Source organism: Larus michahellis, chromosome 6 (genome assembly GCF_964199755.1).
Source record: "Larus michahellis chromosome 6, bLarMic1.1, whole genome shotgun sequence".
In the NCBI taxonomy this organism is placed as follows: Eukaryota; Metazoa; Chordata; class Aves; order Charadriiformes; family Laridae; genus Larus; species Larus michahellis.
This window is the reverse complement of record NC_133901.1, coordinates 43,405,638-43,425,541: the sequence shown is the minus strand read 5'-3', so window position 1 is coordinate 43,425,541 and position 19,904 is coordinate 43,405,638. Positions and strand designations below refer to the sequence as shown.

At 39.5% G+C, this 19,904-nt stretch overlaps 1 protein-coding gene across 1 annotated transcript in view; it reads left to right on the top strand.

Annotated features, from left to right (window-relative positions):
* Positions 1–6,028, top strand: part of CHAT (choline O-acetyltransferase) — a 29,913-nt gene extending 23,885 nt beyond the window's left edge. The window contains exons 13-14 of the mRNA XM_074591404.1: positions 3,777–3,914; positions 5,695–6,028. Of these exons, the coding sequence (XP_074447505.1) occupies positions 3,777–3,914; positions 5,695–5,964 (408 nt within the window). The 3' untranslated portion in view covers positions 5,965–6,028. The remainder of the gene's footprint in view (positions 1–3,776; positions 3,915–5,694) is intronic.
* The last annotated feature ends 13,876 nt before the right edge of the window (positions 6,029–19,904 follow it).

Sequence of the window (19,904 nt, the reverse complement as noted above, 5' to 3'; positions counted from 1 at the left end):
CCCTGTATTCAACATATTCATGGGGAATATGCATCTGTGAAACATTTATGATTTGTATCTGTGTCATAATTAGGCATCCCAGCCACAAATTATGATTCTGCTAAGCTTGGTGTTGTACAAACTAACAATTCAAAAAATGGCCTCCATCTTAAAAAGCTTGCAATCAACATTTAGTAATGGGATTTTTTTACAAATATTCAAAGGTTCGCAAGGGAGAACAGTAGCCAGATGAAATAAGCCTTTATTCTGCGTGCTCTGTGATCAACATGAAATGTTAGCCATGAAGGTAGCCAAGAAAAGTGGCAATGGGGTATTCTAGCGGGGTATGGCAAGTGGACAGCTGAGAGCCTTATCAGGATGAGAAGGAAGGCTTAAAAGCCACCAACTTAACTGCTGTGTAACATGCATGAGAAATAAAACTCCAACTGCAAAATCCAGATCTCCCAAATTTACAGGTATTTAGACCCATACACTATAACATTACAGATAACCTCAGACAGCTGTTAACACATCAGGAACTTTCCCCCCCTCCCCTAAAAGTAACCATTTATGCATTTTCTTATATTTCTCTTCCCTAGAGAAGAGAGGTCCCTATCTGGGACCTGATCCTCAGACAGACTGGTATTCTAGGAAATGTATTCTGGTATTCCAAAGTGCCATTTCTAATAAAGGTCATTAATGATGAGGGAATGATTATAGTAAATTCTCTTTTAAAGACCTGAATGCAATGTCTAATAAAAGGAAGAGACGATTTCCAGTGAAGAAATCAGTTTAGTATCAAATAGAACTCATTTTCTGTTGATTAAAAATGAGACAATTGAGCCTGGGTAATGCTTTACATCCCACTGTGCCAAGACAAAGCATAGACTTACTCTACAAAGAACTTAGTCAAACCATTCATGAAATTAATAAATGTTAATAACCAGCTATGTTAAGTGAATTTGCTACCTACGGTTCTGCCTCAGACCATTGCCTAACAAACCCACGTTGCTGATTACTGTTTAAATACTCATAATAGTCAAGAAATCATTCACTTCCAGAGGTGAATTCAAAGGTAAACTCAGAACTCTGGAGAGGTGAAGTGTGGCTTTCAGGCAGGATTTTTTCCTAAGACTGTGAAACAAAAAAAGCAGGGAAGAAAAACGGTTTTATGTTTCAAGCCTTGTGCTGGGAATCCACATCTTCGAAGCCGAGACTCCACATCACCTCTAAAACAGAGGCAAGTCTTACTTCAGGGCAACTGTCTCACCTCAGCCACCTCTGGTAACCTTACAATGAGCACAGTATACTGTAGGTCTACTAGGTCACAACCAATAGAATTTCCGTACGACATCTCTTTTAAAAAAAAAGGAAAAATTTCCATAAAATCACCCCTCCAAGTCATTTCAGTTCCAGAAATCGTTACAAAATTCAGCCTCCAGTGTAGCTCATGGGAAAATATTAAAATCACCATTGAAAAATTAATTTATCTTTAAATTTAAAAAGGTCTCCAGGTATTTCTACTCATCAAGCTCCCCTTTCTTTCTCAGAATAGCAGAATGTAATTGTTGTGCCTTTAAACTATGGGCAAGACTTACATAGTCTGACTAAATTGTATGTAACAGACTGAAATGTAATAGCTCCTAAGACAAACAACCAAAAAAATCCACTTCATAAAACAAAAAGCAATTTAATGATTTTATTTCCCCTTGTTAGGGCTTACTAGTAGCATTGCTATCTTAAATGTGGAGCTCTAAAATTCAATTTACTGCAGTTTTTTCCTATGCGTTGACTCACAGTTTATTTCGTTAGCCTGTCTCGGCCTCTTTTCAGACATGACATTGATCTATGTTGCAAAAATGTCATTGCTAACAGCCTTATAAATCTTGTGTGATAGCAAAATATTTCCTTTGATTATCAAGTCAGTTTCCCTCTATGGGAAAACCAATGTAAACACTGCCCTGATGTATGCTACTTTTTTGCAAACATCCTTGCTCTGTCTGGGCTGATGAACAAATGGCCCGTTTACCAATGGGTGCCTACTCCTTAATAAACTAAACAAGATTATGGACTCCCGGGCCTCTGCTTCACGCACTTATTACTGGTTAAAATGATTCTCCTCTTAAGAAGAAAAGCAAACTTGTGCTTTTCCTTTTTTTTTTTTAACCCCCTCTGTTTTTTTAATTCTTCCCTTAAGAGGAAAACCAAACTTGTGCTCTTTTTTAAATCCTTCCTTCTTTCAGGTTGCTTGTTCTCCTTGCTACAAGAGGCCTGTGCCACGGGGATATCAGTTCTGCTCTCTGTGTTGTACAATGTGCTTTGTTCAGCATCCCCTTCCTACTTGACTTCAGCCTGTTACCAGGGATAAGCTACAGCTCAGTCCTCATAATCAGTGCTCTCACCAGCTAGAATAAACTTGGCCTGAAGGATTATAAATGTATTTTTTCATCTGAGGCAATTCCTGCCTGGTTGGAACAAATTTTGATTTAGTTTCCTAAAGAAACAAAACTCCCTAACTATCCTGTCTGCCCATCTCCCACTATTGACTTTTGATCTTGTTAGCCATCTTCAATTACATTTTCTAGCAGGGCAAAGATCTTAAGCTGATAAATTCCATAAGTCTATAACATTAGGTAGCTGGATAGAGCAGACAGACCCAGGCATAGCAACCTCATGGCAGAAAGACTTACTGCAGCCTCGGCAGTAGTTCTTGTGAGCTGGCTAGCTGGCCACCAGCGTGCCACTGCTGCTAACATTCAGTCACTCACTGCACATGCTGCCAGTCACCTTGCCTGTAACCATGAGACAGAAGAGGATATTGGGCACATTTGGGAGGAGGGTTTGGGGGCAAGCATAGCTGGTTCTGTGCTGTGGATGATGGCGAGCAGAGACATGGGCAAGCAGGATGGCAAGTAGACTGCTCTAGGTCTCTTGCTTGTCAGGCACATTATTCTTCTTTGTTAAACCCTGTTTAATTTGATTCTAGACAAATGGTACCTGGACTACAGTACCATCCACCTGTGCTGTCCTACACTTAGTGTTTCCAATTGCCTTATTAGAGCGAGGGCTAAAGTAAGGGCTGCCCCAGAGATAATCCAGCTTTGCAATGAAGCCACCACAGGGAGTGGGAGAGGGAATTGGGATATTTTGGCAGTAAATTAAATTGAGAAGGCATCTGGGTCCCTAACCCCAGTATTCTCAAGTGGTGGAGTGTGATAGTAGATCTGTGATAGATCACTGGCAAATCTATCTGTTACTCTGTGATAACTGTGAAATCGGTTGCAGACATCTACCAGATCTTTGGATCTAAATTCTACGGAATGACACATGCTTTACCTGCCAGAGGGAGACGCAGGCAGCAAGGCAATGAAAGATTAATTTGTTCTGGTTTGGAGGTGTTTTGGAGCCTCCCATTTTGAAATATAATCCAAGTGACGTACAGGAAATTCCAAAACACACAGAGATTTCTGGTGTCCCATATGCTCCCCTCAGCAGCTTTGGAAGCCCAGCCCAGGATATTCAGTTCTGAGAGATGATGAACACCCAGAACACTAGACAACATCAGCACATAATACATCTCAAGACCATCTTCCTAATTTTTACATCTTCAGAGCACCATATGAATTTCTAGTTACTGATCATCAGCAAAGTACTTACGCAGAGTAATACCTGAACATTAGAGGCATTACATCACTCAAACCAAGTTCATCAACTCTGACCAGAAAACAACGCAGTAACAGCCAAGAAAACATCTCCATACTTAATTAAATGTTGGTGTCTTATCATGTTGTATACAGGCTATTACTGGAATGGCAATAGACAATCATCTGCTAGGGCTCAGAGAGGTGGCACGGGAACACTTCAAGGAACTGCCAGAGATATTTACAGATGAGACATATTTGACAAGCAATCGATTCATCCTCTCAACCAGCCAGGTGAGTTTCTCCTGTTCACTGGTCTTGCTAAGCAAAGGCTAATTCATTTGTGTTCTTCAAATTCATTTGTCTTCTTCCAGACCTGATAGCTCACAGTGAGAAGGATGGAAAAAACAACCCCAAAACAAACAAACAAAAAACCCTAAAACAAACAAAAAACCCCAAACCAAACAAAAAAACCCCACAAAGTATCAGTACCATCAAGAAGTCTCAAGAAGTCTGCAAAATCCTCCCGATTTTTAATCCAGTTTGGGTTCATTCTGCAAAAATCAGCACAATAAATACTGACTGAAGTTATCACTTCCCCTGCAACATCCAAGCAAATTCCTAGAAATTCTGGAAATGCACAGAAACAAACTCAGTAAAATTTTTATAAGGGCTCAGCGTTTCCTTGCTTTCCAAACTACATATGTTTCTATTCCCTTTCTTGTCCTCCTTCCCCTAAGGTGACAGCTCTAGTGGGAATGCTTTACTCCAGTGACAGCATAGCCATAAGCCAGACAGGCTGCCACTGAGAAACAAAAGCCAAGAGGCATGAGGAAATTTTACTCTTAAAAGTAGCTGTGTTTGAAATGTTTGAGAGCCTTCAGTTGTTCAGTGTAAGACTTCAACCTCTGTAGGCATGCCTCTTGGATTTACAGACATTTTAGACATTTACAGACATTTATGGATTTACAGTTATTTGCAACTATACTAAGATACTCTAAAAATCAACACTTCCTACATTTAATGTCCTGAATAAGGAAACATCTTTATAGCATACAGTCTAAAAATTAAATGTTTCATTGCATATAGTAGCAGTCCTAATGAAAGAAGAAATCTATGTAGGAATTCATTTACTGAAACACTAACCTAACTGCGCAGATTGGAACTATGCAACAAAAGAGACTTATAGTATCGTGCTACAGCATAAAACCTTAATAAGTAATTTGATCTTGTCATAATGTTTGCAGGCTTTCAGACATGAGTGAATGTAACCAATGTACTACTACATAAATTCTCCAAGAAACTATCCATGAGCAAAGAGTGCTTCTGAATAGCTTTATGGCCTTCGGCTGTTGCACAGCAAATTTATCTGACAATTCTATGGCTCTATTAGCAGGACTAATGGCTTGTTCTGCACCATTAAAAAGCCAAATGTCATTTGTGAAGGCCCATGTACACAAAGTCTGAAACATATAGATTTCTAACACATCTTTTATTTTCTGCAGGAGAAAGCATTTCACTCTTGTATTATGCTATGATTAAACTGAGGTGTAATAGAAATACAGCATTAAAATATGTTTTTATACAGCATCGCAATTATAAATGAGTATTAGAAATGGAAAATACTACTTTCTATAATTGATTACGCTCTTCACATTACAAGTTTAACATAACCTTAAGAAATTAAAAACCTTGGAGAAGTTTTATGAATTATAATTTTATGTATCAGAATTACATACAGCCTTAAAAAAATTCCCTATCAGTAACAAAGCTTATAGCTGTTAAAGACCTATATAAAGTGAACAAAAAAATGCATTATATCCACTAAAATGATACCAAATTTCAAATGCTGGCAAACAAACAGAGCAACCAAATTCTATACTGTGATCAGCTTTTACTAAGTGCCAGCCCCAGGTCTGGGCTTCTGAAGGAAGCAATATTCTACAAGGGAGAGGGGGATTCACCACATTTCTAGCATTTGGAGCATTTGTTTATCTTTTTCCTCATTCCTAACCAGCTGATTTCAGGTGCCCTGATTAACAGAGATTACTCCTTACCTTCTCCCTGTAACCAGGTTCCAACTACTATGGAAATGTTCTGCTGCTATGGGCCTGTGGTGCCTAATGGTTATGGGGCATGTTATAACCCCCAGCCAGAGCATATATTATTCTGCATCTCAAGCTTCAAAGACTGTAAAGAAACCTCCTCAGACATGTTTGCAAAAGCTGTGGAAGAAAGTCTCCTAGAAATGAGAGATATGTGCAGCAAATGCAACTCTACTACCGCAAAGCCACTTGCAAAACAAGAAGCAGCCACACAGCTACAGAGTGACCGCAAACTCTGAGAGGCTGTGGGAATTATTCTCCTGACTCCATCTTACGAAGAAACAATGACATAGTTGTTCAAAGGCAAGACAGTACTAGTAATACATATTAGTGTAGAACCAAAATGTCATTTGTTTTACATTGTTGCCAACATTTAAAACCCTGTAAGTATTAAATCTACCATTTCTTGCTTGAGAGTCAGCAAAAAAGGTTTGGTCTTGCCGGCTGAAATGAAGAAGGAAGTAATACGGGTATGTGTTGTACTACCGTTTCTAACCATAATTAACTTATGCCATTTTATCACCTAAAAAATTGAGTAAGTTTGTATATAACATAAAATAAATACTAAGGCACACCAATTAATGAATATCCCCTGCAAGTAGTTCTAAAATATTCATATCTATTCCTGCAAGATTTGCATGTAAAGAAAAAAAAACAGAAAAGAAAAAAAGGAATTTCCCCTGTTGAGAATGTTGAGCGTAACATTGTAAATAATAGGCTGATGCCATTAAATCTTGAAAATTTGCATGAAGAGCATTTAATACCACCATGTTATTTCCTACATATGAAAAGCATATTATTTTCAAGAGTGGTTGCTGTGTATTTCCACAAAGAGGGTTTAGGAAGATTACACTACTGTTTGCATGTTCCCCCCATTCAAAAATGCTACAGAAATAATTTAGCCTTTATTCTGGTTTGTGCTGGCCTCAAGCACAGTCCCACTCTGAAAGCAGCACATTGGAGATAAGATTCATCACAGAGAACTGGGATAATTTTGTCTGTAATTAATTGACTTTATTTTTTTCCATCAGTGAGCAAAATCCAGTCTGGCAGAGAGGCAAAGCACAAAGCATAAGTGCAATTCAATCCTACTTAAGATCTTTTTTGTTTGCACAGGAATGAATTTAGTCACTGTGAGTAGCAGGAGAGCATATGCAACCACACAAAATCAAAGAGCAATAAAAAACTAGAATGAAGAGGCAAACTTGCAATATAAGGACGTCGCCAAGCTAGAGCTATAAATACCAGTTTAATAGTACTGGTACTCAGATCAGCTTTGCATCATCCCACTTGGGAGGGATTTATATTTTATATTTTTTAATAGTAGATGTAGGGTATCATAATCTCCAATATATAGTAAATTTAGTTGGAAAAATAATGCAGTATGTGGTAATTTCCATATTCTGTGGGTGTTATCCTGAGGGTTTTTTCATTATCTTTTATTCCCTACAAATCTTTCCAAGGACTGATATTTTGAATTGCCTTCTCTCAAACTGAAATACGTTGCCTTGCTTAGAGGTGTTCAGTCATTCTTAGAATACAACTTACTTGCTGACTAAAGACACTTACTTACTAACTCCAGAGTAGATCCTTTGCTAGGCAAGCTGGAGCATGCTGGGAAGCCCGGACTGCTTACTTGCCTGTGGAGAAGTGGAGACATTTTTTCTTCCTTTGTAGACTGAACAATCACATGCTTAAGCACTCTCAAGCCTAAAAGCAGGAGAATAGATTTATTATAATAAACTAGAAGCGCAGATACGTTTCTGTCTAAGAATTTAGATAAAGATGCAGTAGATTATATATCTCCATGCTTACTTTACTGCCTCTTTGCAGTTGCACACATGCAATTAAGCAGTCTGCTGGATAAAGGCTACCTGCAATCCCATATACGAAAGCACAGTGGGCCTGATAATCAATTGGAGGAAGTCAGTTACATTGGCGCAAATCAACTCAGTTGATTTGCAGTGATTGAGAGCTGGGCTCATTTTTTTAAAGTTAATGCGTTCCTTTAAAAATATGTATGTTTCATTACCCCATGAGCCGTTGTTCAAACCAAAGATGAAATCTATTTTTAGATTATATAAATAGTATTTTGGCATACAAGCTGCCCCAAAGTTAAAATGTAAAAAAAATAAAAAAAATTAAAAAAAATTAAGAAAGCTGTTAGCAACACCAAATGTTCACTTAATGTTCACTGTTCAAAATATGACTTTAAATTGTTCCTATACTATAATTATGAAAATTACTTCGAAACATTCCTAGTAATTTTGCTTTGTTCTCTCTTGTCACTACAAAGGCATTCTGTATTTTTAACATACATTTTCAACACTATAATCTCAAGATGTTTTCATAGATTTGTATGTTTAAAATTATAACCATATTTTAAGTCTATAAAAATGCTGCAAATAGTTATTTGATTATTTATTAATTTGCTTCTATTGAAATATGTAATTTTATTTTGTATTCCTAGTTCCATAGGTACTAATATTTATTTGCAAATATTACCTGTGTTTTCATTTTACTTTTTTGGCTGGAATTCTAAAAGTAGTTCAGACACTGCACTCAACACACAATCACTGAGAATTCAGGCAGAAACTACAACCACATCTGAAATTTTATACCAACTTATCATTAAGAAACCCTTACTTGTCTACAGCTGCCATAACAGGTGTTTTGGATTCTGCAACACTGGAAAATACTGGTGGTGAAAAATACTGACACCATATTTTTACTTGAGGAAGAAATCAGCGACCACTCATACTTTCTATTTATTTAGCTGGCCATTCCATACTTGTATCCTAGATACTTGTTAGTGTTCAGCCTGAATACCTGAAATGAACAGCTTCGATGAACTCAGTCCCTCCAGAGGAAGGCATTGGCATATATGCTTCACCTTAACCATGCTAAAAGCAGTATCTGCAAAGTACCTGACTGCGTACTCACTTCAGATGTACTTAATTGGAGGGTCCTGATTAAACTACAGATGGATCAAATTCACAGCACAGGGTGTTACACACTTCTCGGTTTCCCAGCAGGGGCTTCACGAAGGACTGTGCTGCTTCTCAGTTAACAGAATCCCCTATGCCTGTGTGGTATGATCCCATGCTGCAGCTGCATCTATTAAGGATTTCAGGAAATAGGTAGTTTTCTTAGGTACTTATTTAAAATTGTTTGTATTATACAAATGAAGTTATCTTCTGAAGTTTAAAAATACACAGTCTGTGCACATGCACTTATGGAAATCAAATGTGAAGCTTTCAAAATGTTTCCAACCAGAAAACTATGAAATAGATTGTTCATTATAAAAAAAGGGAGAAAATCTTGATTGACAGAGTAAGTGCAATTACATTAACGTAACGAGTGGCAATGATTTAATGAGACCTCTTGGTGGGACCTGGGACATACAAACCCCCTGCAAGAAAATTTTAAGGAGGTAATTGTTTCACGCTCTCTGTAGGTGTACACCCACATACATGCAGTACTGAGATGTAGAAATTAAAAAGCCAATTTTTGTGAATTTCTATATTCGCAGTGAACAAAAGCAAGAGAACCTTGACTTCCAAAGAGTGGTGGTTCAAGGCTGCGAGAGCCCGACCTCTCTCCGTGGGTGCTGCCATTATGCAGGCCACGGCTGGGACAACGCAGCCAAGCTTCTTCTGGTGTATGAGTTGCAGAAGACATAAAAATATTTTAGTGATACTTTTATTTTTATAAAATACTATAGATTTATGACAAATGTAAATGTGCATTTATAGTACAGTTTGTTTTGTGCTCTATCGAAATATATTTATCTGCCTATATTAATATATACGACCTGAAGTGTATACCGGTACCGCGAATTCACCTTATTTAAAGACAGCGCTCCGCACCGCAAATAAAAACTACCGGAGGAAAGCTCTTGTCGCCTATTTTGTGTGCCAGGCAGCCCCCTGCCCCCGCCCCTCACGGCGGGGCAGGCGGGACAGCGGCCCTAACGGCTCCTAACGGCTCCTAACGGCTCCTAACGGCTCCTAACGGCTCCTAACGGCTCCTAACGGCTCCTAACGGCTCCTAACGGCTCCTAACGGCTCCTAACGGCTCCTAACGGCTCGGGGGCGCAGCGCCCGCCTCGCGCCTCCTGCCTCAGGGCCCTCAACGGCTCCCGGGCGGCGCACACGTGCCGCCTGAGGGCCCGCCAGGTGCGGGGGGCTGCGGGGTGTGTGGAGGAGGGAGTCCTGCAGCCGCCGGCCCCACCCCCACACCGCCCCGCAGGTCTGGAGACCAGCCAGGCTCGGCGCTGGGCCCCTGAGGGAGGGCAGGCCCAGCAGGCCGGGCGGCGGCCGGGCCCAGCAGGAGGGTTTTGCCCTGGTTTCTGCTTGGTGATGCTGTGCTGAAGGGTGTCCTTTCGCGGCTGGCAGGCTGCTAAAGGGAGGCTCTAGAAATTGCATGTGAGAGAGGGGAGAGCTGGTCCTTAAATATCCCTCAGAAACTTAAACACTTCCATCACTTATGTGTGCTAAAACAAGCTTGTATTACACTGTGTATGTATTTTTCTTTTCCAACTACACAAACCTCATTAAAAACACAGACTTTTCAGTCAGCAAGAAACGGCCCTGCCGCAGATCTGACAGAGGAGCAGTGCTTCAGGGTATCACCAAGCGAGTCCTGCCAAAGTTTACTATCCAAACCTAACATATCACCCACAGACCCAGGCGTAGCTATTTATTTCCAATTCATCATCAATTAAGGACTGGCATAGTCTACTTTCTGTTTATTAGGGAATGAGCAATAGTTTTCCTCTGTTCTAATGCTCTCCAACTATAAGAGGATACATAATACAAATTTCTGCCTACCAAAATTAATCTAAGGTTGCAAGATAAATCAAATTGTATGCGTGTGATCTGAAGTATTCAAGTAAGTAAAATTGTGTGATTATAAAGGCTTTAAATCACATAGATGCATCAAAAAAAAAAAGGAAGAAAAAAGATAAACTCAGTATCAGACAAATCACTATTTGCTTGACACTGGAAACTTAGAAAGAGCATAAGTTAATGCAAAATATAGGCTACTGGCAATTCATTCCAGCTACCTTACTGGGGTTGCTAGATCACAGCAGTGTACCTGACATGGATGGAGAGAGACCAGGCCTCAAGCTAGGGCAACTAGTAAGGTTGTTGTTTGGTTTGTTTTTTTTAATTTAGAGCTAACAGTGTAGAGATGACATCTCTTTTGTCCATTTTATAAATGTGAATTAATTGTCAGAGGTTCCCATTAAAGCTTCCTAGAAAGCAGGGAGAGCTGTCTGATAAGGATGACCAAACAGCAGCTGAGGCTGAAAGTATTCTGCTTTCTGAACCAGACTCCTTCCTCAACCATTTTCTGTAGCTTTTCAATAAGTTGAATTAAAATGCTGCAAACAGCTGTCACAGGTGGAGGCAGTTAGGTTAAATGTTTGAGAAACACCAACCCTTGCAAGCTACGGTGGAGCCAGGATAGAGGAAGCGGTACCTCCACCTGCCTTCACCTTTAAAAGACAGACCAAAATGACTCATGAGTATTGGGCAGTATGCTGTCTCAGCCTTAACACATAGCTGATAAAAGCCTGGAAAGGTGAGAGCCTGAATGTTTAACTATACAGAAATCTGCTTCTGCCTTGTAAAACAAGTCAGTAGAATAAAATGAATTAAAAAAATTTTAAATCTAGGGGGGCGCAGGCAGAAGCACGTGGCATTTCTATGTTGCTGGAATTGTATTATCAGCCAGTTCTCATATTTCCCCAGTTCTGATTAATTTACAACAACACTGTACAATGTGCTGTAATAAACCCAAAATGCACCTAATTCATCTAAACAAATATGTGGATCGAGAAGGGATTTTGTCCCCTCTTCTGGCTTGATTCTCAGCTTCACAAAATCTCAAGTCTTTAACGTCCTGAGGAATTAGTCTTTCAGCAAAAGCAAAATGAATTATGCGTCAATGAACAATTGGGTTATCAAGGTTGTTCACTTAATGTTGCAGCTGTTCTATAGCACCATCTTAACGTTTATTGGAGATTTCTTTTGAATTTAGTCTTATGCCATGGTACTTACAAATAAAAGCATTGCATTTCTTCCAGCTGCTGTGCCAGTTAATAGCAAATACAAGTATATAATGAATTTGTTGCCTTTTACTGCTAGAACTAGAAATGACAGAGGGTGGAGGCTTCATTCAAAGGAGATCCATTAACGTAATAATAGTGAAGCCAGAGATTAAAGCTGATAGGATTTGTGGGGAGTTTTGTACAGCACTTAACTACATCAACACTGTTATTTGCTCCTTGCCCTCCTAAGTGCTAAAACTTGGATATACTGGGAGTTCAGAGGAAACCAAGCAAATACAGTACTGGTCACTACTGCTTTGCCCTTTTCCAGCTGTCCTGCAGGCAGATGGACATCAGCTTATTCTGGAAGAGATACCAGACTGGAACGCTGTAGATCTGGTGGTCAACAGGGAGACTGTATTTCACTCTTAACATCAGTGACCTGGATATTGCTAAGTACAAAGTTTTAATTCATCCCATTCTCTCACTGAAAGCACTTACATTTTGAAATGAGCATAAACAGTCCAGGTTCTGTCAACACTAACACTTTTAAGCTCTGCACTCCTTTATATTTGAGGCAGTTTGAAGGGCACAGTCAGAGAGGATAGTTTGGGAGTTAAGGCCATGCTCGGGAGAGCACCGTTTGGGGCCTTGCTGCATGCACCAGCACACAATCACAAGAAAACCTGCTAGGTTTCACTCCACAGAGATAATAGGACGTCCTTTTGCTTTCAAAATAGAAAATATGTTTCTTTGCTTGGGCCTTAGTTTCTTAGGTTCTTTGGGTAACTCTCTGCAAGATGCCAGAGAGTTATTCTTTTATCATTTTTTGCTGTAGGTGAGACAAGGATTTCAGGGCTCAAATTTTGTCATCTCCTGTGCAACTGGCTTCCAGAGAAAGGCTGAAAGCCACAGCTTCTCACCTCCCCGACTTTTCAACCGCCTCTCTAGGGCTGGGGACAGGAGTTGTGGAGCGAAAGCAGAAAGCTGACCAAGAATAAGGGGACAGGAGTTGTGGAGCGAAAGCAGAAAACTGACCAAGAATAATGACATTTCCAGCACCACAGCTTGGTTGGTTTCATGTTTCTGCAAGGAAGGCAGACATACCAGGAACCGGTAGGTTTGAATTGGAAATTTCTTCCAACAAAATACATCTGGGTTTTTGGTGCCAGTCCTAAACCTATGCTGGCCAGCGAAGTAGTGGCTAATAGGCCATGGTACAGTCTGCTGAGCCACCTGCACTGCTGTGTTCGCAGTTTGCTCTGTTTCAAATCCAGATCAAAGCTGAATCAATCTCAGCTAATCCGGGTAGAGACAAGCTGAGTCCAAGTACTGTGAGGGAGAATGCAAAGGAAAATAGATGCTAGGATAAGAAGTAGAAATGTAAAATAAGAATAAAATTTACTTGCATATACTTTGTAAGTTGTGTTTTTCTCCATTAGGAGGTGTTGTCAAGTTGGATCCACTTTGTGAAGAAGCCAGAAAAGCAGTGTTAAATGCTTACTGATTTACAGGTACATTCCCTTTTACCTTGGTTTTCTGTCAGGCAATTTACTGGCATTACAAAGGTATTAGAAGTGTCAGGATTCAGTTGTTTCTTTACGCTTCTATATGCCTCTTAATGAAGCTCTACGTAATGTTACACTCGTGTCAACCAAAGAAGAATATACTGCCTTTTCCAGAACCAGTCATGTGTTACCACCCTGAACAGCACAAATTCATGTAGAACTGTGACTTGCATGTAGTTCTAATAATTTGATTTTAATTAAAAGAAGAATGAAACTCCTGGGTATCTTGCATTCTTTCAACTTTTAGATAATAATTTCAAAGTCATTAATAGCTGATGATCAACCCATACATACTCATACAGATGTCCCAAAGAACATTGCTGCATCATTAGACACAGCCCAAAGGCACAGAGAGAAAGAAGTTGGCATAGCCATAAGGACAGGATTAAAGCTGATTGAGTATTACCACAGCTGATAATCCAGGTATCTCAAAAGTAATGCTGCCTTTTCCTTTCTATTTCCCCCCCCCCCCAATAACTAGAGTATGAAGCTTCTATTTTGCTCCTGATTTGTCAACACCTATTCTCAACCTGAAGTTCATTTTAGAAACACTCTGACTCAGGTACTAATTCAGCAAATAATCCTATGCCAGAATGCTGGTACTCAGAGCAATTTTCAGTTTGGCCCATATTAGTTATGAAAGAAAGAAGTGGTTAGTCTTTGCATCCTAACAGAGAGGTATCACCAAAGAAGTAGCATTTCTTGAGGATCAGGAGCTCTAGGCTATATTATGACCAAATCGTGAAAGACCAGAAACAGATGAGAAAAGATTTTTCATGTGACAGTGAGGTATCTTCCAGCAAGATAAAAAATTAGCTCCATCAGACATTTTGAACACAGCTGGCTAGAATGCATAAAGAGATCTCAGGCCCCATTATTGTGCCTTTGAAAGGAAAGGAAAAATAAATACAAATTTGAAGTAGCCCTTTCAGTTTGGTACCCGTCCCCCAAACACTACCTGCGATCAGTTGCCATGGCACTAGCAGGCAGCTGCATATTTGAAGGCACTGTAGTAGCCACTTGGACAAAGGCATTTACTTTTTTTTTTTAATGTGTGAAATAACCACTTTTTTCCTCCAAGACTCCGTCATTTTTAAGGGGATTATCTGCCCCACAGATAATCATGGCCATTTGAAAACTGAACCTAGCCTGCAAGGCCATTCTGCAGTGACTTTCCTCCAGACTGTTATGATAAAGTCAAATCAGGGGGAAGAAAACAGCAGCAGCAAATTATTCCAGTAGTAACACCAAGTAAATTGCCGTGCAGCTTTTATGGTTTGACTAATTGTCTCATTAAGACACATTTCTGATCACTGAAATGGATCTCAAGTATTTTTAATCACTGAAAAAAATTGTACCACTAAGAGCCTCTCTCCCTCCTATCCCTGGCGCTATTTGCCATGGAAAACACACAAAGCCTCCCGTTGATTGGAGCCCCGCTGCTGCACAGTTGGCAGTCAAACGGCACTAATGGCACAGTAACACAATATGACTAAAATAATTTGCCTTTTAGAGTAACAATCTCTTATAACATGATGAACCTCTATCATGCGCGTTTCCTTATGTTTTGCAAATGGCGCAAAAAAAAAAATCTGTCAATTTTTCCAGTAATTTCTTCAAAAAGGGGAGGGAAAATAAAAAATCATTAGCTATCAAGGAACAAATTAGCGACACTTGATACATTAAAAAAAAAGATGAAAACAACTGTACCAAGCACAGGCTGAACAGCAGCATGGTTGTATGGCACCCAGTCCACTCACCCTTGCAGGACGCACCTCCAAAGAGTTTATCACATTTAATTACAGACACTTTATTGAAGCACTTAATTCAGGAGCTGGCTTGCCCTCGGCTACCTCTGTAACTGATGGAGAGAGGCATCTCCCCAGATCAGTTCAGATCTCTACTGAGCACAGCCTGTAGGATTTCTGGGCTCCTCATTTAGGTACTTTTTTGGTGTTTTGTTTCAAACAATATTAAAAGAGATGAAGCTTCTTCCTCATACGAGGAGCACGTTTCAAATGGAGCGAGCTGGCATTATCCAACGCACTACCGACATGCTCTTTATACCCTCAGCAAACAGGAAGATTTTGCTCTTGGCCATCACTCCCCGTGGTTGCACAGGCCGTACGTTGCAACAAGACATTACCCCTTACAGGAGTTGTGTTTATTCCGTACATTATCATCTTAAAGGCAGCAGCCACGTAATTTTCAAGTAACTTCTTCTCAGAAGCCCGATGCCAAAGTGGCACAGCCACTAGAAGAGATGTACACTTTCATAGTGGTCAGCTTGATCAAAAAAACCTGCAAGGGCCTAGGAGCTCGTTTGTGGAGATGGAAGTGATGCATGGGAAGGAAATCACTCTGTGCAAATACTTAAGAAGAGTTGAAAAGGTCTGCTTTATTCTCAGCCATGTCTTGCTTGTTTTAAAGTGACTGAACAATGGTAATCATCATGGGTGCGCTTTTGATCGATACTTGGAAAAATAAAGCAACATACAGCTGATATCAACACAGTTCTCAGAAAAGAATTTAAACCTTATTAGAGGAACAAAGTTGAATTATTTTAATAGCTGGGGGTTTTTTTTTGTTTGTTTGTTTTTTTTTAATAAAAGATATCAATGATCCTGTACATAGTTAAATTTCCTTCCTGTTCATTTTGCATATTGGCCATCCAGTAACACAATATCAAACACAGCAGCACTAAGAACTTCCATGTATAATTTTTACATATTAAAAGAAAGTCTGTGACAGACTCACTTTGCAGTCTGTAGGAAGTCTCTTCTCCATCTCCTTCAGCTGAAATGGAGATAACAGCTTTGAGTCACAGAGATCCTGCATTCCCAAAAATATTTTCCAAATCTCCAGTAAAATGTGCTGTACAACTAGCCATATGGCACTCCGCAATTACTGCAGGGAAATGCTTTATTCCAGTAAATTCTTTCTTTAAATAATTTTTTTTCAGCTTAAAAGAGAGGGATTCCCTATCAATGCCCACACATGTTATGAGTGGAAAACAGCCCAAGAGAATACAAGCAGGATTATTCTGCTCTGTCAAGGCACATCTTTACAAGACTCATAACTCAGTACAGGCTCATTCAAGTGAAAGACAAGATGCATTACTAATTTAAGATGAATTTGAAATGTGGCCATTTACCTGCTACAACTTTCAATTTTGATCAATTTTGTAAGGCAGTTAAAATAACCAAAAGATGGGGTTGTTCTGCACCCACACATAGGCACTATTTGGACACATCAATATTTGCTCACATGTGCATGTAAATGCACCCAGGAGGGCATCTACCAAGGTCATATGAAGTATAGCCAGAAACATTACATATTAGTGGTTTTCCTCGCATGCTTTGCTATTAATTCTGGGGAACAGAATATGCTGCAGAGATGTCTCTCTACTTCCCGTTGGGCTTTGTCACAGAGACCGGTACCACAAAGTTGCAAAGCTCTGCATAAATCTGTTGAGCTCATGAGCTGCGCAATATTGTGCTCACTATGAAAAATACAGTTTTACTGTTAAGTCTAATGAGGGGCCTGAGGGCTGTGATAAAGGCCTAAGGGAATAAAAAACGGAAGGAAAAAAAAAAAAAAAAAATCACACTTCATGTAGCACGTAAATATCAGAACAGTGATGCTGGAGAGAAGGAAAAATACTAGGTTTTGGGTTTTTTTTTTGCTAATAGTCCCTGCAGAAGCTATTTATGTGCAGCCATATACTGATGTGAATACTCCGATATATTTTCCTGAAGCCTGTAGAGTTTTGTCTAAGCAAGAGCTTCAGAATGTGTGTGTAAATAAATTAAAGAATGTCTGTTTTATAATGAGAAAGGTGTATTGTGGTATAAATATTGCAGAGTACATTAAATAAACATGGTCACAAATGACCAGGTATCTATTAAATGAGCACATCACAGGAGAAGTTAATTATCTCAGAGTGTAACTAGGAACCATTTAGAATCACTGGAGATTAAGTTGCTTTATTTCTGTTTATCTTTCCTTCTGAATAGGCAGGAGGTTGTTGCAATGAAGAGTCCCAAAGCAACACGAAGCTTTGGCTCTTCATCAACCCTAAGACAGCAGAGTTTTGTCAACAATAGTTTGAAGTTCTGATAAACTAAAAGTTTTCCTCAAAGTAATTTTGTGCAAAATATGCTGGCACAAAACAGTGTTTAAAACATAAAGGTGCAAAATATTTATGGTTCTTGTGGTATCTTAAGCTGCTCAGGGGAAGGAAGACGATTTACATGGTGTACTTTATGTATATGTATTTCTCTCATATATCTCTCACCCCCCGAAAAAATATACACAGACTTCTTCAAAACTGGATGTTAGTGTCCGAGACATCCCAGGAGTAACATACAACTTTACATATTAGTAAGATTTTTCTAGACTTGAAGAGCTACTGTGCTTCAGTCCACGTGCAAAAATGTTAATTCTGATGGAATTTGATTTTGCCTGGGCCATGAATCCGTGAAGAGAACTGTCTGCTATTCTTCCTATACAACATAGTCAACATTGCAAACACTGTTTAGTTTTAGGATATGTTTGTGCAAACCACTCCAGCACAAAGACCAACTGATGGAGGAGGATTTAATCACATAAAATTCTTGAAAGCAAGATGAAGCCAATCCCTTTAAATTACTTAAGTACTGCTTAAACCCTGTTAATTAACATATAGTAATAAATATTTCCTCTTTAACAAGCCTATTGGGAGCAGTTTGCTAGACATTTATTTCTAGTCACGGGGAATTATGTACGATCATTTTATCATGTTCTGTATTAGACAGTGTTATTTTATCCTCTTTATTTTATCCACAGCAGCAGAGACGCTCATTTGGGGAAAGATACTCTTTCCTCAGTGTAGGGAAACATACTCTTTCTTCAAATGTGTTTTGCTTTTTACTAATGATGTTTACCCTTGCAAAGTCCTGCTGCCAGCACGCAGTGACAGTTCACATTTACTTGATGGCCTCTCCTGGGGAACTGACTGACTACAGACAGGGGAGCTTTACTGGGAACCCCAGCAAGGCTACCCAAGGCATCGCTGCAGAAGTAACTGTGCAACCTGGGCAAGGTCATCTGGGGAGAGTAGAATTGAGGTCTCCTCTACGGTACAGCCAAGGCCCAGGCAGAGGACACCCAGGGAGGCGTTCTCAGGCACTTTCTAACATTGACCTGCACTTTTTCCCGTACCGCGGGTAGCAGCGCAGGTGCAGGGAGAAATCTGAGAGCACTAAACATCACTGCCCTTCAGCCAAGTCCCTGTGCAGACAGCTGTTATTCCACTGCCTGGCCAACCGAAATGCGGTCACTGAAACCACCACTAAAACAAACCCATTATTTCCCTTGGATTGACATTAGACACTAATTGACAGCCAAGCTGAGCTCTTACGTAGAGCTGCTTCACTTGTGATAGTCTCAGCACACCCTCCACCCTGAAGGGGAGAAGAATATGAAGCTGGATGGGTATAGAATCACAGAATCATAGAATTGCCTAGGTTGGAAGGGACCTTTCAGATCATCTAGTCCAACCATCAACCTAACTTTGACAAAAACCATCACTAAACTGTATCTCTAAGTACTGTCTACCTGTCTTTTAAACATGGTCAGAAAGTTTCTCTGTGCTCCTTTATGTGAATTATGTAAATATCAGTGAATTCATGGGCTATTGAATAGAAGCAAAGATTTCTGCAACAGAAATTGTAATTTGGTGTTTCATGCAGCATCTCTAGTGATGACTACAGTTGTTTTCCCCTCTAAACAAATTATATCTCCATTTGCCATTAATGACTGCATCACTTAAATATCACAAAGGAACCGCCTGGTGCACTTGTTAATAATTGAAAACTTTGAAGAAGTCTGTGAAACGTTTTCAATCAAAGCTAATAAATCTCTAAAATATCCTTTTTCCTGAATAATTTTTCCTTTTGTTCTTTTATTCCTTTTGGATCATAGGCTACGTTTTAAATAACGGCATTAAGAAAAGCACAATCTGAAATAACAGCTGAGAAGTATCTAAAATCAGAAGTGGATTCAACAGTTAAAAAAAAGAAGCAAGAATTGGAAGAGAGGCAATATTCATGTTTCCTTCTTGCAAATATGTTGAATTTCTGTTTCACTCTGCACGCTGTCTCCTGCTATCTTACACTGATGATTAAGAAAATGTACCCACTTAATCTCTGTCCTTGTTCTGCATAAACATGAAGAAAAACTTTCGATAATTACTTTTTAATCAGTAGAGTCCATCAAATCAAGTCTCCTATTGCTACACAGTTGGACTTTGCAGAACTACTAAATGACCGAAGAGAACAAAAAAAAAGTACCCCAAACCTTTTGATCAGAGCTAATAGAAATCTTGAATGCCTTTTGCCATTTAAAGCTTCACATTGGAGTTACTCTACTCAGTAACCTTTACTACCCAAGAATCAAGGGGAGAAAGATTCATGCAGAACTACCCTCATCTGCAGAGATTTTTTTGGTGCGCTGTGATGGTCAGTGTTTTCATCAGCACAGCAAGGCTGCGTGGCAGCCACTGATTGAAGCT